At 48.5% G+C, this 25688-nt stretch overlaps 1 protein-coding gene and 1 long non-coding RNA gene across 3 annotated transcripts in view; one reads left to right on the forward strand and one right to left on the reverse strand.

Moving 5' to 3' along the window:
- Window positions 1-22033, reverse strand: part of Tspan2 (tetraspanin 2) — a 38373-nt gene extending 16340 nt beyond the window's left edge. Inside the window, exons 1-3 of one of the 2 annotated variants that reach the window (XM_040752138.1) lie at window positions 21886-22023; window positions 8571-8687; window positions 5315-5417 (exon numbers count right to left, since the gene is read on the reverse strand). In XM_040752138.1, the coding sequence (XP_040608072.1) occupies window positions 5315-5417; window positions 8571-8687; window positions 21886-21954 (289 nt within the window). In that variant the 5' untranslated portion in view covers window positions 21955-22023. Of the gene's footprint in view, window positions 1-5314; window positions 5418-8570; window positions 8688-21885 lie in introns of both variants that reach the window. The other variant, XM_005076528.4, reaches the window with a different exon arrangement.
- The window catches only part of LOC121142371, a 46103-nt gene continuing 24680 nt past the window's right edge, over window positions 4266-25688 (forward strand). The window contains exons 1-2 of the long non-coding RNA XR_005879377.1: window positions 4266-4397; window positions 11542-12553. This is a non-coding gene — a long non-coding RNA (uncharacterized LOC121142371). The remainder of the gene's footprint in view (window positions 4398-11541; window positions 12554-25688) is intronic.

Genomic DNA, 25688 nt, shown 5'->3' on the forward strand with positions numbered 1-25688 from the left:
GGCACAGTTCACTTGGTCTCCCTGGCAACCATCCTTGCCCTTCTGAAACAGAGAGCTAGCTTCCCACAAGATGTGCTCATTGGAACTGTATCCAATGCCCCAGTATGGGCAGAACAACCTGAGTGTACTAGCAGCTTCTGTTCCTGAAACCTCGCCACAGCAAGCCTCTGTTTGCATGAAAAGATACAACTGTCCTCCTGATTCTGAATGAGGCTCTCTCTGGAGCGGGAGAGAATCACAGGGAACTTCATACGCAACCAATTCCTTGGGCCTGCCAAATCTGGCCATAAGATTCTGCACAATGTAAAGCCTCTTGCGGTTTCCAAGGGTAGCTAGCTAATGTATGGTTTTAAAAAGAGCTGCTGGTGCATCAATTAGCTTAGAGCTACACTTTAATTCCAAGATGGCTTCCTTAGAGTCCTTTCCCCAGCAGCAGGGGACACAGGACAGACACGTATGTTTTCTAAGTCTTGTTTTTCTTAATTTGAAAAAAGAACACCCTTTGAAATTGCATTTTTATCATTAATGGCTGGGCTTTCCTAGGGACAGCTTCTGCCTGATGATTCCACTCCTCCTCAGAGTTGTGTCAGTACAGGGAGGAGTACCATTTCAGTCAGCAAAGGAGCGAGAGGGCCCGTTAAAGGGCCCTTGGCATAAATCGTTTAAAAATCTTTGTTGGCAATGGATATCTCGTCATGCTCACCAACTCCGCTGATCTTGGCAGCAGATGGTCTTATGCAACTGCTGATGATCAGTTTTTCATCTAAATTTTTTTTGCGTCTCTGCATACGTCTCCCTTCCAGCTTCCCTTGAATATACATAATTACTGCCACCACTCAGTCTCCATGGGGATTAGTCCCAGGATCCCTCACATACCAACCAGTGAACACATGAGTCCCTTATAAAATGGCATTGTAGTTGCATATAACCCACTCACATGCCCCTGTATCCTTTAAATAATCTCTAGGTTACTTATACTGTCTAGTACAACACAAGTGTTTTATAGTTGTCAGACTGTATTATTTAGGGATTAATGGCATGAAAATGTACATGTTCAGAAGAGAGATGCATTAAAAAATCTTTGATCTGGGGTTACTTGAATTTGTAGATGCTGAACCAATGGGTGTGAACCCACATATTCTAAGGGTTGACTGTATGTATCTATGTGATTAGAGTCTGAGTTCGTGGGAAAAGAAAAGACTACTTGGTGCTTTCTAAATAACAGCTGCAGCAGCTACCAGTTAGCAAGTTCTGTTCTAGGCACTTTATGCATCTTACTCCACATCACTGGGGGGGGGGAGTACTACTTCCTCTTGCCCCAGCCCTCGCTGGGGATACCTATACTATGCACTTGACACATATCATCTCAAGAACCTGCTTGATGACAAGGCCCATGCTATAAACTGGTCTTTAAGCCCACCCCATGGCTCCTCTATCTCTTCATGCTGTCCTTCCTCATCAGGTGGTCCTTTGTAGCATCCCCTAGTACATGAATAGTGAGAGTTAGTACTTAATCACAACTCATGTCTAGTTATGTTGGCACTGTACTAACACAGGTTCACATTCACAGCTAAAGAATCAGAAATGCAGAAAATGAAAATTGCACAATTATAAGGGATAAACTGGAACTGAGCCAGAGTGTGTACCCCAAACTCCCATGCTACGTTTTCAGTAGACACTCAGAGCAGTGAGTTTCTTAGCTAGAAATCATCCATGTATAAACAGTAGGGAAGTTCTTGAGAAAAGTTCCTAGGTGTTTTTCCCAAAAGAACAGGCTAGGGTCTAGAATTCTAGGCTGCCAAAACTGGCTGTCCTCTCCCTCAGGGTTTTAACCTTCAGTGCTGGGATAATCATCGATTTGTTGTAGAATGGCTTTGGAGAAACTGTCCAGACACGGCAGTTAGTCTCTCTCTTTCTGTTACCCAGCTAGCATGGTGTCAGGTATGAAGTTAAAAAATATTACCACAATGAGTCAGAGTGTTTATAAAGGCAAGCCAGCCCTGATGTTTAGCAACGGAACACTTTCCTTCCACACAATCAAAGCCAGGCCCCGGGACTCGGAATTCAACAGGGAGAGAGAGATGCAGCCAGGCTGTGGCTCCTGTTTGTGTGGGCACCCCCAACGGAGAAACCTGCTCACATCCTCTGCTTACAGACATGCGCTCATGTGCTCCAGCCCAGGCTCCAGCTTCCTGAGGCAGAGAGGACCACTCCCCACTCTATGCTCCTAGAAGGAAGACCCTGAGGCATCTGCCCATCCAGCACACTGGGGCACACTGGCCCAGGAAATCAGATGTGCAGGTTGTTGGGTCAGAAGGAAGCAGGGGCTTTGCCCAAGAGTTCCCTGGAAGAAACTAGAGTGGAGAAGGTCTAGGAAACCCCAGGTAGCCCAGGCCCCTGGCTGCCAGTTCCAGTTTTGCCAGTCTCTTCCTTCCTCACCTAAGCAACCAAAGACACCAAGACCCTGGGTCAGCCTCCAGGCCTTGGCCTGGGCCCAGAGGGATACCAAAGGGCAGCAGCAGGCGGCACTAGGTCTGACTCTCTCCCGCTGTCCTCATTTCCCGTAACCGTGTCTTCCTGCGTTGGCTACTGCTTGCTACTCTGTCTGGCTTGAACGTTGGGTACAGAGCGCTAGGACAAAGAGAAACTCCCTTAGCATGGTGCGAGAACTAGGATGCTAGAAGTGAGACCATCCCTACAAACATGGAACAATCCTACAAAGTCTGCCGCTGTCTCTCCAGAAGCAGGGAGCTATGCCATGGGTCTTCCTGGAGGTTTTCTCACTCTAGGCTGAGTGATGTCTCTTCTCCTTCCCTTCTCTGTGATCTTCCTCATCTTCCCAAGAAGCTAGGACTACAGGCTGGTGCCACTGCACCTGACTGCAGCTTTATATCTTGAAGAAACACTTAAACATGTTAAACCTGTTTAGGACAGTGTTTAACAAAAGAACAATGAGTATGACCTGATGATTCTAAAACATAGTCTAAAGAAAAATACACAGAACATTTAGGCATAGTGGCCCACATCTGGAATCCTAGTACATTGGAGGTAGAGGCAGGAGGATCAGGAGTTCAAGGACATTGTCAACTATAGAGTAAGTTCTAGACCAGCCTGGTCTACATGACACCCTGCTTCAAGGTGCCCCAAAGTAAAACCAAACAAGCACCAGCTTCCCCTCGCTCAGGCCATATGAGTGAGGAGGTGCCTCCTGCCCAGCAGAAGGAAGGGTGGTCCTGTGGGGCTGGAAATGGACAAGTGAACCAGGAGAGGCCCACCTGTGATGCTTCAGATATGAGGTGGAAGTAAAGGTCCACAGACCTACAAACATCTCCCAGTGATCTATTAACTCAAAAATGTTGAGCGAATGTAGGCAGGCACAGGTGGGCTCTGTTTTACGTTGTCGTTTAAACACTGTGACAAAAGTCAGGGTTGGGTATTTACCAGTCTGAGAGGTTCCTGTATTGAGCAGGAGAAGGAGATGCTACACTCAAACATTCCTGCTTTGTTTCCTAAACTAAGCCAAATGGGACACACATGGCCTGAGACACCAGAGATGTGTTTTCATGTTGTATTTGTGTGGCCATGCATGTCAGAAATCTGTCTATGATGGCAAACCACAGAAACCTGCTTCAGTGGACTTGAATGCAATGGAAATTCAGCCATGTAACTAAAAGTCCAGGCTAGCACTCATCTCAGGGACTCAAATGCTGTGACCAGAATCCAGCCTGTGGCCATCTGGCTTCAGCTTTCCTTTGGTAACATGTCAGGTATCCTCCCTGCCATGGTCAATAGCTGGCAGAAGCTCTAGCCTTCTAATTCCAGTAGAGCATGCCTCTTTCCTGTCAACAGACCCCCTTACACTCCCCAGCCTAACTCTAGTGCTGGTCCCCAACCCACTTATGTAGCCAGCTGCTTGTTGGCCTCAGCACTCTTAAGCTAATTGGATTGAGAATGAACAAGTTACCCAGAAGAGCAAAAGAGATGAAACAGTCAAAAATAGCTGGAATCCTTCTTCCCATCCTTGGTGCCGTGGCTCCTCAATCACATCTTCCCTTGCCGTTACCATGGTAAGCAGCAGCAAACTAGCACATAGTCAGGGTTAGAAGTTGGAGGACTGGGTTTTTGTAGAAACATAGCACTAGGTACCACAAGGAAATGAAGGACCAAAATAGAGAGACAGTCATTGCCATCCTCTTCTGGGCCATGGGAGGTTTAAGATTAACTATATATATGACGTAATTCTGGTCAATAGGCTGCAAGAGGAGACTTCTGGAAGAGGACACATGAAGTGAAACTCCCTTTTCCTCCTGTGGATTCTGCTGTATGAAGACACAGTGCTGGAGTCAACCATAGGATGGCAGAGCAGGGCTAAAACACCAGAGGGGCCAAAGCCCCTGGTAAGCTTTATCTGCAAGTCATCCCATTCTCCTCCCCCATCTCCTTCCGATCTTGGCAGGAGGTGTGGCTGTGGCCCCTCTGTCTGGGCCTCTTGTCTAAGGACAGCTCCCTCCCATCCTCACCGTGGGGTCTTTCCCACTGCCCAGCCGTCCCTACTCACAGAAGTTCTGAGGTTAGTGCCAATCTTAGCTAGGATGTCTGTTGCTCGGAAGGGACACCATGACCACGGTAACTCTCCTAAAGAAAAACTGTTAACTGGGGCTGGCTTCCAGTTCAAAGTTTAGTCCATTACTGCCATGGCGGGAACCCTGACGGCATGAAAACAGACTTGGTGCTGGCCACGGAGCTGAGAGTTCTCCATCTGGATCTGCAGGCAGCAGGAAGAGACATTGAGCCACTAGGCCTGGTTTGAGCTTCTGAGACTTGAAAGCCTACACCCAGTGACACACTTCCTCCAACAAAGCCACACCTACTCCAACAAGGCCACACCTCCTAACAGTGCCACTCCCTATGAGCCTGTGGGGGCTGTTTTTTTTTTTTCAAACCATCACAGCATCCCAAAACTCTGAAGCATCTCTTCATTTTGAGTTGTTCCCATGCTAAAACACCACACCACAAAGTAAGATGCCGACTCATCAGGGCCTCCATGACACCCTGAATGGACCGGTGAACTTCTCCAGTGACAAAGGATGCTTCCAAACTCCTTAAGATGAATTTTAGCTACATTCATTTCCTTGAGACTTTGCTAAGTAAACAAATCAGTTTCACTGGGGTCTTCTTCTATGCTGGAGCAAGGGGCCACAGAGGGACATTCCCCAGTACCGGGTGATATACATAGGTGCATAGGCTCAGGCAGTGTCTCCTGCCTCTACCCTGTCCCTCAGACCCAACCTTTAGGAAAACTGAAGTCACTTACCTACATAGAAATACTCTGGGGACTTGTCCTCTGATGATAGATCCTTTATGGGGCCTCCGAACCGAAACCATAGTCCAAATGCAATGACGGCTGAGCCAGCCAGCTGGAAGATAAGCAGCAGTGTGTTTACTTTGGAGGGGAGAGTGTGTACATAGGCTGGTGAGCAGGCTGTGGGCACACGGTGCCCAGGCTTCAAGGGACCTGGGAGACCATCTTGTCCACTCTTCATGTCTTACCAGGGTGGAAACCAGGCTGAAAGTTAAAAGCATGGGCTTGGTGCCACTCAGGGCCCTGAAGTAACTAATTGGCTCTGTATTGTCTCGATTCAACAGGGTTTGTTGAGCCATTGGGCTTTCCCGTGGTTATTTGGCACCCATGGAATGAAAGTGTGTGTCAAAACCACTGCTCCAACAACACTCTCCCTGCCAGGCATCTGTCCTGTGCGTTGTTGTTTCTTGCTGGGTATACTGGACTTCCTCACCAACACCTTAGCGAGTGGTCACTGTCCTAGGAGGTCACCAAGAGCAAGATGAACTCTAAGACCTGGGGGAGGCCAACTTCTAAATTAGAAAGAAAGAAAGAAAGAAAACCTAAACAAACAAACCCACACCAACCTGGGAGCCCACCTACACTTCATGACGAAGTTTCCAACAAGAACTCTGTTCAGAGACTCCTGTGACCCCCTCTTCTTGATTCCTACATGGTGACCACTGCCCTGCCCCTGCCTGCCCAGGCATGGTTTTGCAGGCAAGGAAGGTTTTTTTTTTTTTTTTTTTGGTTGTTGTTGCTATTTTGAGTTTCCATGGAAAGCGAGAAAGGAAAAAATGTTTCTCTGAAAAGGCAGGGTCTGTATGCCATGTGGCTCATGGAGAGACTGAGTGGCTGGCACAGTCAGTGGCTGGGCAGGCTGGCAGCTGGTAGAGTCATCACCAAGCTCCTTTCCTGAGGCTGAAGGCTGTCACAGGCTCCATGTCTAAGCTGGAAGCCCTGCGTGTCAGTCTCAGGACTGTCTCAACTGCAGGCCAGCAGGCTCCAGCCAAGGTGCTTTTTCTACAGCATCACTCTTGAATATTGCTGTATCGATCAATTAACAGTTATTTATGGGGTACCTCGTGAGTGCAAAGCACTATGGGGAAATCATCAGAGATGTAAAAAGAGCATCATGTGTCTCCAACTCTTCAAGTTACAGTTGGGCAGTCCTAGCCTTTCACCAGACAGTGAGGGTCTGCTCTCATCTGAAAAGAGGAGAGCACCCCAAGATGCTGGCAGAAGTCAGGGAGAGAATGCAGAGCAGAGGTAATAACCCAGCTGGGATTAGGCCAGAGGTCTTCCTGGGCAGTTCCTTCTCTCCTGTAGGGCTGCTTGAGAGGGATGTGGTGCTGCCCTGGCAGGGTTACCTGGCTATATTTATGAGGGCTTTCCTCCTCTTCTTCTCTCGCTTCCCAGAGCCAAGTCCCTGTGGGGCTGGCTTCTGAAGAACTATGCAGGCCTGCCTTTAGTGAGGGCTCTCCCCCCTGGCTACTCCCTTGTGGAATAACTAAGGCTTCCCAGCCCTTAGAGAGGACACTAATTGGGTAATTTATGGGGCAGCTAAAACAGCTGGCCTCAACTGTCTTTTGAAAGAGTCTTAAAAGAAGAGGCTGACACGGAAACATGAGATGAAATCATGCTAAAGCATGGCACTATTTATCTTTAAGGGTGGAATTGCAGGTGATGTTTCCCTTCTGTCTTCTGCATTAATTATGCCTTAGTCTTCTAGGCTTGAAAGCATAGCTTTTGAGAAGAATTGCATACTGGCTTTCTTGTCCAATATGGGAAATGGAGAGTCTTCTGGTCTGTGCTTAACTCAGGAAGGTGCCAGCCTTGGGGTCCCTGGCTGTTATGTGCAGGGAGGAGCACTGTCCTTGGTTAAAGCTGTCCCTAGAAATGCCTGGGGCTGCCTGGGATGAGTCTGTCCAGCAAACCTCACAGGCTTCCCTACTTTCATGTCTCTCTCATTCTTTAATGGAAAGACAGTTTCCAAACACAAAGCAAAATCTATTGACAGAGGCCCTGGGCCCAAACCAGCAGCCACCACACAGACTCTGGAGGAGGTGACTAGTCTCAGGGACACCCTACATGAGGCCACATTTTTGGAATCTCTGAACACAAACTCTAATTTATAGCTGTCTGGATCATCCTCCCAGACAGAATCCATTCGTCTAGCTCTGGCACAGTTGTGTTTGAGGCATAATGGAAAATGAAAAGAGAGGTTGCAATTTAGAGCCACTGGGCAATGGGAAAAAATCTGCGCTTGCTCATCCACGCCCCCAACCCCAAACCACACACAAGGCTTTCCTCCTTGGGTCAAGGAAACTGTGGCTTAGCTGAATGTCATCACTGTGTGGCAGGGAATCCTCCCCGAGTGCTGTGGGCTATGTTAGGGATTTGTGGGTAAGGAGCTGGCCAGGGCTTCCGCAATGAGAAGCAGAAGGCACAGCAGCAACCAAGTAATTCTCCAGCCCTTCTGAAAGCTCCAACCCCGTCAGGCTCATGAGATGCCATGTTTGCTGCCCTTGAGGTTGGTATACTGCACACTAGACACATTGCTCAAGGGGAAAAATATCACACTATCTCGTAAAACCAAAAAAAAATATCACACTAACTCCATCCCTGTCGAGAACAAAGGAAGCAAGCTTCCCGTCACGCAAGGTTCTTGTTACTGTGTGCCTTCCCTGTAGCTAGAAGATGCTCTCCCCGACGCTTAAGAGAAGCTTTCAGTCAACTTCGGTCCTAAGTTTTAATTCAGTGGGGCCCCATGTCTCCTGTGCCACACTGCTTTAATTTCAGCCCATTCTGCATTTAGACGTACTGTAGCTACATTCAGCCAAGGCTGAAGCAAGCAAGAAATGCGAGCGCGCCCGTTCCCTTCTCGCCCCCACCTTTATCTCCATTCACTTATTTCTTTTCTTCCTTGTGCATTTAGTAACAATCAACCTTGGTCCAACCCAAGTCAGACACTGAGCTCCTTCTCAGAGACAGGTCAGACAATCACATAAAGGAAGAGATGCAATAAGATGTGGCAGCTGTGCAGAAGAGAAAGAGCACACTTCACGAGGGGGGGGCACGGACACGCAGAGCACAAGGCCCGCCCGCAGTCATCCCCATTCTGATTTAGACCCTCAGGAATGAGGTAGACTTCCTGGAAGAGCAAAGGATTCATGGGATGAGGAAGCTCAAGGCAGAAGGAACAGCACAGGGAAGAGTCGCTTCTTACCTCCGTGTTATGCTGAGGAAGAGACCAGTGTTGGGGAGCACAGGCGTCATCATCACAGGAGTGCAGGGCAGCCATGGCATGCCTGCTGCTTAGCCTGCCGTCATCCTGGGAAGCCCACTGCAGGGCCCCGAGGGAGGGGAGAGAGGAACTTAACTCATCTTTTGGTGGGAGTGAGCAGGAGGCTGAATGTTGCTTGGCTGCCAGACACAGTGAGCAGCCACAGAAAAATGCTCAGGGGACTGAGGAGCACAGAGGGGATGACACGGAGACCCGTGAGGGCCAGTGAGAATCACTGTAGCAACGAAGGAGCATTGTTGAGGGCCTTTCTCCTTCTAGGGATTGCTACCAGTGTACCTAGCAGAATTATAAGAAGCAATGCTGTTGCTTTTGTAGGAATGGACTTTTCTTTTTATATTAGTCATCCATTGTGTGTGGGGGTGGGGGGGTGCAGGCATGCACATGCCACAGCGAGTATGTAGAGGTCAAAGGACAACTTTTGGAACTCCATCGTCATCCTGCCACTGCGTGGGTCCTAAGGATTGAACTCAGATTGCCAAACTTGGTGGTAAACACCCTCACCCTCTGAGCCACCTCGCCGGCCTAGGAATGGACTTTTCATACAACAGAGTGAACTGAATCTTGGTGGTAATTACTAAAAACAAATGAATAAGAACATTAAAACCAAAACAAACCCAACACACAAAAGGCTTAATGGAACATTCATTATGATCTAGGAGCCAAGGATTCAGATGAGAGGACAAATTAGCACTTCTGAAATTTTCTGGGTCCCACAGAGAAGCCACTGGGTGAGAATCGATTCCAGGCCAGCCTATCACAGACCCGACTGCTACGTGGTCACCAGAGAGAAACGGTAGCCATTCTTTTCTTGTGTTTCAGTTATACACATGGCATTCCTAAAATGCATTGAGAAAGCTGGGTGTGATAGTGTGTACCTGTAATTCCAGGATTTAGAAGGCTAAAGCAGGAGGATTACTGTGAGTTATGTAACTAGCCCGAGTTATGTAACTAGTGCTAGCCAGCCCGGGCTACATTTCAAATGCTAGGCCAGCCTGGGCTACATGACAAAACTCTGTCCCCAAAACAGCAGCAAAAAACTGAAAGAGTTGGAAAGTGATGGCACACACCTTTAATTCTAGCACATATGAGGCAGAGACAAGGATGACCCTTGTGAGTCAGAAGCCAGGCTGGTCTACACAGGGAGTTCTGGACCAGCAGAGCTAGCTACATAGTGAGACTTTATCTTAAATAGAAACAGGAAAATCAAAAAGGAAGGGAGAAAATGTTACAAGACAGTGTAGGTTTGGGGAACACAAGTGAACCTACTGCATAAACATGCACAAAGTAAATGGGGGAAAATGGGGACTGGAACACAGTACAAGGAGCAGACAGGGTCACAAAAACCCACCGCTAAACAGGAAAGCCACAGATATTATCATGGGCAAGTCATCTCAACAGCTACCCCTGGTCTGGAGAGTTTGCAGGACACAGAAAACTGCCAAGATGTCTTTAGAGAGACCGTTTATGGTCTAAAACTCAGTGGCAAAGAAGACCAGATTTAAAGTGTTTTGAAGCAAAGCGGATGGACAGAATGTTTCTACCAGATAACAACTGTTTGCAAAAAGCAAGTCCTTCGGCTTGAGGCAAGCGCTGCTCACAGAGGACCTATCACACAGGACCGCTGGTGCATTTCAGTTGTGTTTTTCTGCACTTGTTTCCGTCTTTCAGGGATTGCTGATGAAAGCCCCGTCTTTCTTTCCTTTTTTTTTTTTTTCAGTTATGAATAACGGATAAGGGAGGTGCATACATCCAGCTGCAGGGAGGGGGTAGATGCAGAATGAAGACATTCTTCTTCTGCTGGTCTGCCAGCATGCCCTGTTCTCCCCTCCTGAACCCAAGCCACTGGCATGACAAGGAGCAAATGCGAGCCGCTACTCAGCTCTCTGCTGATGAAAGCCAGCAGAGAGGATCCTTTCTGGGCTGAAAGCATCCCCAGGGGGAGATCCAGCCACCCATGTGTGCTTATACCCCGGTGGGGAACAATGGAAGGGCCTGAGATGCCTGAGCCTGGCTCCCTGGCGTCTCACGTCTCACGTGGGGGCTTCTGCTTTGGCTGCTTCATGGGCACTGCCCGCAACAGGGTGACTCCCCTCACTCTCAGCTCTCAGGTCACTTCCTCAGGGAAGCCTGGCCTGGCCTAGATATGTGTGTTGTTTCATAGCTCACATAACTACTGCTATTTAAATATTTCTGGGCTTTAAAGGCCCGAGCTCTGTGAGAGCAGGGGCAGCTCTCAGCTGCTGGATGCTAAGCATTCTCCTCTCAGCCTTACAGAGTGAAGCCAAGGTGGGGGAGGGGAGGCCGAGGTCAGCTGTGGAATGGATTGTACTCTCCGCCTCAAACACACATGATGAAGGCTACCCTCAGTGTGGAGGGTCTTGGAGATCGGACCTTTGGCGGTGTGTGTGTGTGTGTGTGTGTGCACATACTGCTAATCAGAGCTAGGTGAAACTGGGGGGGGGCGGTGCTCATAGTGGGGGCAGTATATTTGTAGGAAGCAGCAGAAAGTCTGCTTTCTTTCTGCCCATGATAAGGATGAATTGAGAAGATGATCCTCTGAAAGCCAGAAGTGCTAGATCCTGACTCAGATGCCAGCCTCCATAACATGTGTACACAAACCCAACTCAATTTGTGGAATTTAAGCTACCCATTCTAAGCTTTTTTGGTGTTGTTGTGTATGTTTTGGTTTGTTTTGAGGCGGGGTCTCACTTCTTGGCTCAGACTGGCCTTGAACTTGTGACCCTTCTGCTCCAGCCTTTTTGCTGGGATTAGTGATGTTTACCACCATGTTCAGTTCTAACCCATATTTCTCCTCTTCCCCATTCTCTTCCATTCTCCATCCCTTCCCTCTCCTCTTGCCCCCTTTTTTCTTTCTTTCTTTTTCTGGGGTCAGGGTTGAACCCAGAGCCAGGAGCTTCTTTTGTATGTTAGCCTGGACTGAAGACTGGCAGAAGTCCCCAGAAACCTCTGCATTCACAGCTAAGGTGGGACTTCATAAAGCACTATTTTCAAATCTACCTGTGCCTGGGAGACACAGCAACTGCAGCTCAGATATAGTGTCGGAGGCACTCAGCAAAATACCCGCCAGCAGTGGAAGAAAGCACCACCATAGCACTGGCTATCAGGTTTCCTAAGCCTCCAGGGATGTGAGAACCACACATGGTCATGGTCGCAAAGAATAAGCCCACATGCCCCTCTTCCTGGCCAACGTGTGCACACTTCATGTGGTTACTATAACACAGTCACACATGCTGGCCTAAGCAAAAGGAGAACAAATCCAGCCCTATGTTCTTGCTTCCCTATGGTGAACGCTGTGTGCACACAAACCCGGTTGTTTTGATACTCTCTCTTTTGGGATGAAGCCACATGAAGTTGAAAATGAGGCTTCTGTCCTAGAGTCTCCATTAAATGCTTTCAAGCTATTACCTGCTTGTGGTGGCGGTTCATGCCCTAGATGGAGTCCTAATGAGCACTCACCATGCCTGATCTGATTGAAGCCCCATTAAGCCTCCACGAAGGCAGGGCTGCCTCTGCCTCAGCCTTGCAGCAGCCAGATGCCACAAGCACATTTGCTTCAGAAGACGACACTAATTTGCTCAGAGTGGGAAACGGGCTCCCAAGACTTGCCTCGAATTGTGTAGTGAAAGCAAGGCCAGGATTCAGATGGCACTGTCTCAGAAGCAAGGGTTTTTACCAGAAAATATACAATGGCTGAGTGCCATTCGGCATTCATACCAAACGGCCTCCAAAAGACCTGTTGCCCCGTTCTTGACATCAGCAGGAGGAAGGGCTGCTGTGGCAGCAGATGGTGACAAGGCTGTTTGAAAATGGCTGGTGGCACCTGAGACTCCATGTTGTGATCTGCCCTCTTATTCCTTCATGGGGGCAAGCTGTGCTTCCTTCAGGTAAGAGCACATGGTCAGATTATCTATTTATCTGCTATGTGTGCATGTGTGTGCATGTGAAGGTACATGTGTGCACTGCATGGGGGACTGCATCTGGAGGGACAACCTCTGGCTCTCATCTTCCACCGTGTGGAACTCGGGCCGTCAGGCTTAGCAGCAAGCCCCTTTACCCACTGAGCCACCCACCCCGCGAGCGTACTTCAGGATGACTCAGTGTTTATTGTCTATGTTGCAGTTCAAACTTTGATAGGATCAGAAAGCGCTCTGTTCTCTGGAAAGAACACTTGACTGCGTATTTGTGACAAACACGCCCTTTTCTGTTTGTTGAAGTTGTTATGAAGTGGACTTGAGTGGGTCATCTGACCTTGCTGGGAGGCGGTTTACAAGTACTGTGGGGAAGAGAAATTTCGGGAAAGGGAAGAACCCGGGAAAGAGGCTGGCCAGGGAAGGGGATGCTGACAACACACTGGTGTCTGTGAACAGTGTGACATGGGCTGTGTTTGTTCACCACATGGTTCCCTGGGTTGGAAGAAGTACGGGGAAGGAATAGACTAAGGGAGACAAGAATTTGGAGGAAGACGATGGCTTTGTAGTTTTCCCTACACAGCGAAACAAAGTTCCAGGCCACTGATTAATGTCAGGGAGCAGATGGCGCTATCAGGGAAGATCATATAGACCCAGAACTAAAGCCTAAATCTATTAAGCCACAGCCTTGAGTTAAACTCACCACTGGTTGCCACTGCCTGCCTTTTCTTACCCAGGGCTGAGCTGTCTTTGCTAAGATCTATGTGCTTGCCTATCATACTTCAAGGATGCTAAGAGGATGGCTTTGGGAAGATCACTAGGATTCTTTTTTTTTTTTTAAGGTTTATGTTATTATTTTTAATGGTGCGTGTATGTGTGTGTGTGCGCTCAGGTACACATATATCCCCTATGAGTGCAGGTGCCCACGGAGGCCAGAAGAGAGTCAGACTGGAGTCACAAGCAGTGGCGACTTTCCCAATGTGGGTACCAGAAACCAAAGGGTCCTCTGCAAGAGTATTATATGCTCTCTGAGACATCTCTCTGTCACCAGGACGCCTAAATATGGACCAGTACTAGTGCTCCTTAGCCAGCTTTTCATGATTACCGTGAGAAACGGTGGCAGAAAGTAAATGCTATGTGTAGAACTCAGACTGGAACAAGCTGAGATACTTTGTTGCCGAGAAGTTACCTTGGGTGGAATAGAGTAGAGACAGCACAAAACCTGTGCTGGTGTTCTCTAGACACCTTCCCTAATACTAGTTTCCTTAGAACCTGCTTTGAGGTCACTGAGGAGCTGTGCCAGTCTGTTTCCGGGTGAAGGATGATCATGCAGCTTTCTACGCAACCTTCCCCTCCCTGGCCCTTGCGCGGTCCTTGTGCGTTACCATCCCTGTTCATTACCGCACACTCGCCCCCGTGCACACGGGTGTGCTCACATTTATAATCTGACTCTTTTCACTCATTTTAGCAATGCCTCTTTTTTCTAGAAATGTTCTTTTTCGAGTGTTCAGACTGAATAATGATGCTCATAGACAGGATGGCAAACACATCCATCTGCATGAATAGTAGCGTCGGCAGAGCAGGTAGAAATAGGGGTCCTAGGCAGGAGGGTGTGGCCAGACTGTCTAGACCCCCGTCAAGACACTAAGCTTCTCTAAATGTAGGTTCATGAGTCTGCAGACTCACCTGTCTGCAGGGGTCAATAGGGAGAGTGCCTTTGGAGTTCAGCCACACACTTAGAGCTGGGAGTGCCTGGCTCTTGGCCTTTTCATGCTGATGGGTTCACTTTCTATTCAAACTGAAAGCTTAATCTTCAAGAGGGCACCTCCCTCCCCATGGTACTTAGCTTTCTGCCACTGCCTCCCAATTTTCATCGACTACTCTCCTGCTTTGGCTGACAGCTGGACTTCCCTTCAGCTTTGAAAACCACACCAGAAAGCTGGTGCCCTTTGGAGGCATCGCCTCCAATTTTTTAAGTTTAGTTTATTTAAGACCTAGGAAGAAAAAAGATGAAAATGTAGTTATGAGACAAAGAATAAGTATACTCGGGTTGGAGTTGTCTAGTAGAACTTTCTTCAGTGAGAGGTGGGAGATGCCTTAGTTATATTAAAGTGCTTGTTTAGCAAGAACGAAGATCTGGGTTTGATTGCCAGAACTCATGTAAAGAAAGCCAGTTGTGGTGGCTCACCCTTGTAATCCCAGTGCTGGGGAGGAAGAGACAGGTGGATCCCTGGGTTCACTGGCCAGCCAGTCTAGCCTACTTGGTGAGCTCTGGGCCAGTGAGAAACCTGGTCAAAAAAAAAAAACTGGCTGGCTGGCACCTGAGGAATAATACCTAAGGTTGTTGACATACACTCATGTACACTTATACATAGATACACCCGAGCACACACATGGAGAGGCACACACACACACACACACACACACACACACACACACACACACACAGAGTTTTATAAACATTGCCATCTCTGTTATCCTGTATTGTAGCCACTTGGCACCGATGGCTACTGAGTACTTGGAATGTGGTCAGCAGGACAGAGGACAAGAATATCACATTTTATTTAATCTTAAGTCTAAACAGCCCCAAGTGTTCAGTAGCAAGGCCACCATAGTGGATGAGCAGTTGTAGAAGTCACTTGTATACTTGTCCTAGCTCTCACCTTCTCTCTCTGTTAGTCTGGGGACTCAGGAAGTCTAAGGACAAAGATGCTGGAGCCTCAGCTGCTGCTGGCCAGTTCTTTGTGTCCTGAACAAATTTCTGTAACTGTATTTCTTTCCTGGGGTGTAACTTGGGGACAAGAGCTACAGCTTCACAGGGCTGTGGTGAGGACTGAAGGGGTTAACAAGAGGCTGTGCTCACAGAAAACGGTAGTGCTGGCCTTATGGTTGGGCAAGGTTTTTGTCCTTCAAGCCTCTGATGTGGAAATTAATTTCTTAAATGGTTTCTTAAAAATTACCTCTCTGTGTAGCTTTTCTCAATTTCCATCTTGTTTTCACCTGCCTTAAACTGATCAGTCATGCTCCTCACCCTTCTCCTGTTTCAGCCACACACCATGGTATTTTTATGCATGTCCTTGTCCTAGTATCTCCAGAATGTTTCAAGACTGAACCTGACACTGGCTATAATCACTCTGATCATAGACTATATTTTTCCGAGCCAACAGAAATTTTGTTTTGGTTTGTTGAGATAGGGTCTTGTTATGCAGCTCATGCAGGCCTTGAACTAGATAAATAATCCTTCTGCCTCGGCCCTCTGCATGCTGGGACTATAGGTATGAGCCACCATACCTGATTCCAGTAGTTTTCATTTCTTTCTGTGGGTGTATGCCCATGTGTATGCCTGGTGCCTATTTATTTCTGTCTTATTCCCCTGCCACTGGAGGCAAGGCCTCTCATTGAATCTGGAGCTAGGACAGCAGCTAGCAAGTCCCAGTGATCTTCCGGTCTCCACCCCAGAACAGTGCTGGGTACAAAGGCAGCAAGCCACCATGCTCAGCTTTTTACAGAGATTCTGGGGGTTAGAGCTCGGGTCCTCAGCAACTGCTCCTACCCACTGAGCCATCTCCCAGTCCTCTGGTTTCTTTCCTTATGCTTTGTATTCCCCCTCCCAATACATTAATAATGTGAAAAGGTTCTATTTACTGCACCTTTCAGCTTCCATACTTTAAAACAGGGCTAATTAAATTATTGTGAAAATTAAAAATAAAAGGCTGTGAAGACAGAGGTTGCTAATAATTCATTATCAGATGAGATCATGTATGTGGAAGCTTTTTGTAAACTAAAATCGTGTTTGCATGGTAATTATGAAAGTCGAGGTCGGTGACAAAGGCAGGCAAAGGCAGCGCCCGTCTACCTGTATGAGGTGACTCCAGCCTGCGTATGACCCCATGGCAAGTCCACCTCTCCACCTCTTAGAGACCCTGACACAGTTTGCCTCGGTCAGGGCTAGGTCACTTGCTTTAGCAAGGAGAACAAGCAGGCTCTGTCAGTGTTAAGGCTGGAGGCTGGAGGTTGCCCAGAGACACTTCAGGCAGGGTAATCTAGAATAACTCTGTGAGACACAATGCATGATGGCAAACAGGACTGCGGAGCATTAGTGGAGAAAAACCCTCCAATGATGAGAAAGTGGTAACCGGAAGTAAGAGCCATGGAAAGCAAGCCCTATGGAAGGGTTGCCCTGCCATCCAGAATCAAGGGTCTCTGAGCTCTTGAGACCACATCTCAAACAAAGTGTCTTTAGAGTACCAATGCCAGTCACCTGGGTGCTTGTTATAGATATGGGCCTACTAAGTCAGAATATAGTTGGATAAAGTCTCCTGCATCAGTATTAGCATTATACCAGGAGCTGCGCTGGCCACCAAAGCCAGACCCATCTCCTTCCCTTGGCCTCTACCTGGGAGCACAGAAGCACGGCAGACACGTAGCAGTTCTGCTCTAGGGCAGGAGCTTCTATCTAGAGTCCTCTTGACTCCCTCAGGATCAGAAGAGAGGATGCTGGCTCATAACACACCCTGCCTCCGAGGTGCAAAGCCCAGACTGGGGATAACTAGTGTCAAAGATAACATGAAGGCTAGGGAGAGGTGTAGGGTTGAGAGTGGACTTTGAACCACAGCTGTCAGGCAGGCATCTAGCACATGTTTTCTGAGTGGATGGATCGTAGAAGGAGTACTCCATGTCTTTCATAAGCTGTAAGACTCCAGCCACTTTGACTGGTGGGAAGAGAGCACTTGGATACCCCCTCTCCTCTAGGAGTCTCCTGAGTTTTAGGCCCTGTCTTCCCACCTACACTCTATTATTGAATCCCACCATCACTAACAGATCTCAGGTTATTGAGCATGTGCTTTGTGCATTCAGGATTTCACATATATTAACTTGCTTTTGTTTGTTGGTTTGTTCCCAAGACGGGTCTCACTATGTATCTCTGGCTGTTCAGTAACTCACTATGTAGACCAGGCTGGCCTAGAACTCACTGTGTAGATCCACCTGCCTCTGCCTCCTGAGTGCTGGGTATATTAGATTGTCTTATCTGCACAAAGATCACATGGTGACATGCATACTGCTTTACTATGCTCATTTTACAACCGAGAAAACGGAGGCTCAAAGAGGCCAAACAACTGAACCCGGTCCCTAAGGTAGTGAGACCTATGGAGTCAGGAGTAAATTTTAACAGTGTGGTACCAGAATCCACCTTTCAGGGTTAGCTTTCTGGATTTGAATAGCCATACTGCATGCACCTGCCTGAGGTCTACCCCAACACTAGAACTAGAGCTCTGGCCTCTCCAGACTGACCATATTGTGCACTCTTGGCTTCTCCCAGTGTCCCTAGGTCCCTCTGGTGCACAGCAGGGGAGGCTGGCCACTGCTTCTGTCTTTCCACTTAAACAGAAAACAGCAGTGTGGGTCATGGCCAGACAGTAGGCTGTCTGGGAGACTCCAAAAGGTCTTTCTTCAGCCCCTCCACCATCCTTTCTAACGAGTGACTGCTCTGCAGTTGCTGTTGGAAATGTGTGAGAGAGAAGGAGCTTTAAGCTTTGTTTGAGTCAAACAACTTCCACCCCCCACCCACAGCAACAGACAGTCTTTTCAGAAGCACCTTGTAGGCATCACCAAGTGAAAACCCAAAGTTGCATCAATCATGGTGAGGGAGAAAGGACACCACCTTCCCACTTGCCATATATGGCCTGTGACTTTCAACCAGGAACAGCCTTGCTTCCTGTTGGACAGAACCCTGAACAGCCCAGAGCAGCACAATGATAGGAAAACGCTGAGCAGACAACAATAAACCAAGGAATAAACAGGGCCTAGGCTTTTCTTCAAACCAACATATGTGGCTGGGTGGGTTGTAGTGTTTTATTTATATTGCTATGCAACAGAGGGGAATTAAAAACAAAGGTGATTTCAGCGTAGTCAGGACTATACCAAGTGCTGTGACTGTAGTCCCTAAAGTTAGACCTGATAAAGGCAGGGCAGACAGCAACTAGCAGATCAGAAGTTAATTTAGTCAGGCCAGGGACCAGGCTTTACTTTGGGTTTTAAAGCATTCACTTGGTGTGAGGACAGCTGAATTCCCTGGGCTGGGAAGCGTTGTGCTGTTTCTGAAAGGTGTGGTTGAATGTTTAGCAATCTAGAAACACAGCTGAGGAGAACATCAAGCCAGCTGCCTGGACAAGGCTGCAAACAGATCTGTGAATCGCAAACCACAAACACACTCCACAGCTTCCTTGCCTGCCTCCTGGTCAGCTTCTGACAGGACAGGAAGTATTGTCGCCCAGGGAGACCCTACACCTCAAAAGGAAAGACTAAAGATGGGTGTGTGGATACACTCAAGTCACAGCTTAAGTTTTCCTTCCAGGCAAAGTTCCGCAGTCAGGAAAGAAACTTTGGAAGCTAGGGCAGGGCGTCTGTGGAATCTGGTTCCTTTAGTGACAGGAAATCAGGTGCGTGAATAATTTATCCCATACAATTGACTTCCCCAAGGGGCTAGTTTTCTGTCTCAGTCTGTCCCTTTCATTTTACCCAGAAGCAAGCCTGCCCTTGTTGCCCATGCAGGGCCTGCCCTCTCACCGGGAGCCACTGGGTTCTCTTAGCTCTCTCCTGGTTCAGTCTACAAAACTAAAGCTCAACATCTATCCAAAGAAGTTCGACCTGAGAAAGGCAGGACAGCTCTCCGATAAGGTTGGCAATCAATGTCAGGAAGGCTGTTCGCATCCAGGTGTCTAACCTGAAGATTTGTTCACTCACTCTATAGAGAGTTAGTACGCCTTATGTGCTGGACACCATTCTAGGTGCTGAGGAGAATGGCTGTGAAAACAACAGGAAAAAAACTTTCCCTGTTCTCAGGAGTAGTAAGCTTTAGTGGGGAAAATACCCAAGTATGAGTTACGAGGATAAGGTATAGTTGTCCACCAAAGGAGTGGCTTGCACTTGGCACACATAGATACAATTTGCCACCAGCAAGGGCATCAGGAGGAAGACAGTTACTTCACTCATTTCCTTTGAATCCTGCCACAATGCAGTCCCTCCAGTTGTTCAGATGAGCTCTCCTGGAAGCAGGACCAGTTTGCTCAGGCACCCCTCTGTCTAAGTACATCTCTGCAACCGGGCCTCATGGCTTTGTCAGTCAGAGGCTTCCCAGTTCTTTGCTCTGCTCCTCAGCCGGTGGCTGCCTTTCCCACCTCCATCCTCCCCGCTCTTCAGAGGCTGAGCTCCATTGTCTCCCAGGAGAAGATTTCTAGGCTTCTTGCTGATACTCTGTATTTGGGTCGCTTTTGGAAAAGCCATCTCTAACCTCCGCTGACACTCAGACCTCACTGGACTGCTGCTTCTCTTCCTTGCTGTGTTTACTACCAGTGGTGTGAAACTCGTCACGTGGTCACATCTGCCTAACTTTGTTCTTGTTGCTCAGCATGCACTGTTCTCATGTGCTCAGTTGGAGTGGTAGCTTTGAGTGCAGTGCTTTAAGCTAGCAGACACCATCTATCTAGCTACTGTTCAATAGTGGTTCCGAAACATGCCTGTGGGGTAGGATTACCTGGATCATCTTCTAGAATGGCTTGCTGGTCCCCTTTTCCCCATGGTGTCTGATTCAGTAAGTCTGACTTGAGGTGAGAACTCCATTTCTGAAAAATTCCCAGGGGACACTGATGCTGTTCATCCAGGAGCCACATTCTGGGGACTGCTGGTTAACTGGATCACCCACAGGGCTAAGATGGAGTAGGCAGTTTTTGAGATCTGTCTCTGCCACTCAATAGCTGTGTGACCTATTTGAGTCTCTGTGTCTTAAAATGGGGATGACCCTGCTTGCACACAACTGTAGTGACAAGGGGTACAAAGATATATGTGAGGTGCCTAGCACTGTCCCTGACCCATTGCAAATGTTTGATAAGTCTGGGGAATCTGGCACAAAATGAGCACTAAGCCCAGCCCAAGACTTCCCTCTTGAGCTCACATGAAACTTGGAATTTGCAAGCAGTGAGAGTGAAGGGTGTCAGTGTGGCATGGCATCTATAATTAACAGCTTTTGAAATTAAGCCAGACTTCTAAAAAAGTACAGCACAAGGACACTCAGAAATATTCCTTCCTGAAGTGTGCAGATGCAAATGCTCAGGTGTACAAAATCTATGTGTGTTTTTAAAATTCAGGGGATGCCCCAGGTACCACCTTGAAACTGTCCATTGCTGGCCAATGTGGTTCATGACCTCGTGGTCTCTGAAGAGCTTAGAGTTGCTGGAGTCACCCAGGCTAATGGGTTGGTAGACACAAATGGAGCTCACTGTTCAATAATTAACTACTGATTGTCCACTCAGAGCATATGAGACAACCATTGCCTCCAGCCCAGTAGGTTAAAGCTCCTGCTGTTATCCACTTCCCCCAAAGCAAGACTCCTGTCTCCCCTCAGGGCCTATCTAAGCAGCGATGCTAGCTAGCATTCCCTTAAGGGAAGGCCAATAGGGACTGTGCAGAAAGGACCTCTGACGGTTCTCCAGGGCCTGGGAAAGAGTATCCCAGGCACGATCCACCCCTAACTATGCCCTACTAACACTGGAGACTGGGGCCAGGACCTTTTCTCTGGCTGCCTCTGTGCATCTCTTACTGGAGAATGTTGCCAGGTCTATGGCACCCTGCAAAGTTGAATGAGATCATTTCAGGAGTACTGGTTGTAGCAGGGAGCCTGGTGGATGCTGTTACCCTTCCAAAACCCCTCCATTCTCCAACCTTTCATAGACCAGCACCCACCACTGTCCACCCAGCAGTACCCTCCCCTAATGTCCAAGAAAAGGACTGCCCTCCCCCACTCCCTTGATTTTCGGTACTGTCCGGTTTTTTTCCCGACAAACCACCAGAGCCAGGCGGTGTGTTCACACACTCTTGGGATGGGGCGCCACCCCAGGCAGCCGCAGGGTAGGGATTTCCCTCCCAGTGCCCTGGACCGGCCGCCGGGCTCCCCCGAGAAGGCAGCGCGCGAAGGGGGTGTGTGTGCACAGCAGGCTGCAGGGAGCGCCGGCCGCCAGGGCCCCAGACCTCGGGATGTGGGGGCCAGCTGGGTCCCCGCACCTGGTGCCACCCGCCGGGCGATGCCACCGAGGATGATGGCTCCTCTCGGGGAAGCACGGCACCGTGTCTTCTCTTCTCACTGGCTCTGGTCGCTCAAGCGTCTTTCTGTCCTTTCCCCCTCCACCCGTCCCCTCCCTCTTTGTCTGCTTTGCTCCTCTGGAACACCCTGCCTTCCCCCCAGGGCCCAACTCTATTGCGGTCACCTCCCCGGGGACCCCGGCCCCTAGCTGTCCCGCCGGTTCGGGTCTCACCCAGAACAGCAGGTTGAAGCCGAGCAGCAGATACTTGATGCACCGCAGGCCCCCGCGAAAGCGCCCCATACTGCGACCCCGGCAGCGGGCTCCCGATTCCCCAGGCCCGCGCCGAGCCCCGGGAGCAGCGGGCGCCGGCGGGAGGGGCGGGGCGGGTTGGGAGGGGCGTGACCTGTGGGCGTGGCTTGCGGGCGGGGACCCTGGACGCGAGCGGCCAGCTGGCCTGGGATGGAGGAGCCCAAGGGTGGAGATCCGGGTCCCGCGCACCCGCTCCAGCCCCTCGGAGGTGGCACCACCTTCCTCCCCGCCAAAGGGTGCGGGTTCCTGTAGCTATCTGAGCATCTGTGCGCGAGCAGCGCATACCCGGGACGCGGGGTCCATTTAGCCAGCGTCGGGTGCCCAGACTCCTTTGAGGCCGGTTGTTATGGTTGAAGTTTTTCTCGGTGGCTATGGAAACATAGGAAGGTGACTTCAGGTGGTAAAGCTAAGTAGGACCCGAAGCCGGTAGACCCAGTGGCGAGGCTCCAGGAAGAGGGTCCAGGGCTGCAGTTAATAATCAGAGTCCTCCAAGCGCCCAGGCCGCGGAGGCCTCTGCTGGGGACCCTCCTTCTCGTCGCTGCGTTCCTAGAGGATTCTTACCTTAATAGGCAAGAACTGAGAGAAGGCGCACCAGGAGGCGGCCCCTGAGCCCTGAGTGCTCCCCACCCGGCCCATCCCAGTCCACCAGGCCAGAGAGGGGGAATCAGACTTCCCACATCCTGCTGGATTTGACAGACTGGGGTCTTGAAAAGACTCCAAATTCTCAGGGTCTAGATTGAGATGTGTAGACGGTAGGAGAGGGCAGCGGCGGGGGCTTGGGGGGGGGGAGGTGTTCTGTTTTGCTTTGGTTTTATTAAGTTAGGCTACTGGTGAAGAATTCGGCACCCACCCCAGTTGACTGTCTACAATATGTGGTGTCAGACGACACGGAGGAGACAGAAAGTGTAAAATCAGGGAGCTTGTGCATTAATTTAGCAACACTCTAAGTGCCAATTATAGGTCAGGCATAGTAGCAAGATCCAGGGACACCGGAAGAATACTGGGCTTGCTATCACATCTTTGCTGTAGGGCACCGATCTGTAAGCAAATCATCTGAGGGAGGTGCGTGGGCTAGGTGCTGGGCAAGAGCTTGGTATCTGCCTTGACCAAGGGAGACTTTCCTAGGAAGAGTGGGCCTGATCCTGACTTGGAAAATGTATGAGTCCCAGAAGAGAGAGTAGGCGCGGGGGAGGGGCGAGAGGTGGGGGGAGGTGGGGAAATGCAACCGCGTGCCTAGGATCAGGAGCTGGAGAGACAGCCAGGGTCAGGGGACTCAGGAGCTGAACAGACAGCCAAGGTCAGGGGACTCAGGAGCTGGACAGACAGCCAAGGTCAGAGGACTCAGGAGGGCATCAGAGCAAATCACAGCGGGCAGGTAGGCAGGGAGCTGACTAGTGTGCCACACTGTCCCATTATCCTTGGGCCTCTCTTTCTCATCTCAACATGGAGATTGTAGTACCTGCTTCAAACGACTTGTGAAGGGTAAGGAGTTAATATATGTAAAGTGCCCAGATCAGGAAGGGGCATGGAGAATGATATAAGAGGTAGCTAGGACACTAGCAACCGTTCAGTCTCTATCTTGTTACCTTCCCAGCCTATATCTACATCTTTGAATGTCTAGTGAATTTTATTTATGAAAATGAGAAGAAAAATGAAAGTGCTGATCCTCGTAGTAACAGTGAGCTAGAGACAAAGATAGAAGTCATTAGGTATGCAGAGGGGAAGCCTTAGTTTCAGTCACACAGCTCTCTGTCTGTCACCTGTTTTGCTATGAAAGAGGAACTAAATTAGTGAGTAGTCCCCACTATCCACTAGGCATTCAGTAAATCAATAGGGAACAGTGATGCTATACTGTTGTGTTAACTGATGTTATTTTGTTGAATTATATGCCTGTAATATTTAGAGATTATATATTCTGTTGTCTCTGGGAACAGAACTCCTATTATGATGTATAATAAATCTACTGTTCTTCCATCCTGTAAGCCTCTTGCATTTATTAGAAATATCTCATTGCATGCCTAGTGTAACACTTTTACATCTGCAGTATACACTCAACTCATATCTTGGGAACTTTTCCCATTTCTGTGATAAAATACCCAACAAGCAAAGGAAGAAGAAAGGGACTTATTTTAAGTCACAGTTCAAGTATACAGCCCATCATGGTAGAAGTCACAGCAGCAGGAATTTGAAGCAAGTTGTCTACATTGTACGCACTGTCAAGAAGCAGAGTTACAAATGCTCAGGCTTACCCTAGGATCTCAATTCAGGGAATGGTGCCACCCACTGTGGGCAGGTCTTCTCACCTTTAATCTAATCAAGCTACTCCCTCACATGCATGCCTAGAAACTGTCTCCAAGGTGATTCTAGACTCATAAAATTTTTGATTGAGATTAATCATAACAGTTCCCCTTCACAAAGCTAGATCTTGGGTTGCTTGGCAGTACTAGCTTAAAATAAGGGTTGTCACCACCACCCTCCTTAAGGCAATCCCATTTCCCTTTTAGCTTGCTGTGTATGGATTTTTTTTTTTTTTTTTGGTTTTTACGAGACAGGGTTTCTCTGTATTGTTTTGGAGGCTATCAGTCCAGCGCAGCCTCGAACTCACAAGAGATCCGCCTGCCTCTGCCTCCCGAGTGCTGGGATTAAAGGCGTGGGCCACCACCGCCCGGCTGTGTGTGGATCTTTTACTTGAAGTTGCTGTATCCTTGGTGCCAGGCTGGAAACAGATCCAACACTGAGGACAATAAAGCAGAATGTTGAAAAAAACTAGATTGTAGATGACATTACTTCCATCATCATCAAGTCAGCCAATTCTAAAACCACTTTTAAGTCTAGTTTTATATTTTAAAGATCTGTCTGTCTGTCTGTCTGTCTACGCAGATATCCTCAGAGGTCAGAAGAGAGTGCCACATTCCCTAAAACTGGAGTTACACATGGTTATGAGTCATCTGCCATGGTGCTAGGGACAGAATTCAGGTCCTGTGGTGGTGCATGAGACAAGCACTTTTAACCACTAGCCATTTCTCCGTCTCTACTCTGGTTTTTAGTGTGTGTGTCTCACGTGCCATTGTGACTGAGAGCATCCTAGCTAATGACACATTACATGATACATCATGACATCCAAGTAAAGGATACATTAAATGTCACAGCAAGGACGTTAGCCTTTAAATTAATCTCAGTGCTATCATTTCACTCTTCTCTTGAACCCAGACGTGGTTCCTGAAGCTCTAACACACTGGAACTATGAGGGATGGCCAAAAGAATCGCAGACTTTAAACTGTGGGATCAGCAACACCATATCCCTACTTCCATCTTTCTTGTTATATAAGAAAAATTCCTGTTTGTGTGGAACTCTGTGCCTGTTACTGGGAGCTGAGATGTTCCCACCCAATAGAGGGAAGACAATACATTCAGTTTTGAATCTGCTGAATTTTGGATCTGGTGAGAAGTAAGACTGTGATACTGGAGGGAGGCTTGTGCTTCAAGTTAAGGCGAGAGTTCACCAACCATCAGTTTTAACTTTTCTTAGAATGTGTTAAAAATAATTATGGAAAAATATTTCCTCTTGCCCATTCCCCAAAATATTTTATAATGAGTATTTTCAGATAAATAGCAAAGTCAAAATATTGGGTGGCAAATACCATGTCATCACCACCTAGATTCCCCAGTAAACATCCTGTTTTGGTTCCATTACTATCTGTACAGCTATTCCCTTGGTAACTCAA

This window comes from Mesocricetus auratus, unplaced genomic scaffold (genome assembly GCF_017639785.1).
Source record: "Mesocricetus auratus isolate SY011 unplaced genomic scaffold, BCM_Maur_2.0 Super-Scaffold_100009, whole genome shotgun sequence".
NCBI lineage: Eukaryota > Metazoa > Chordata > Mammalia > Rodentia > Cricetidae > Mesocricetus > Mesocricetus auratus.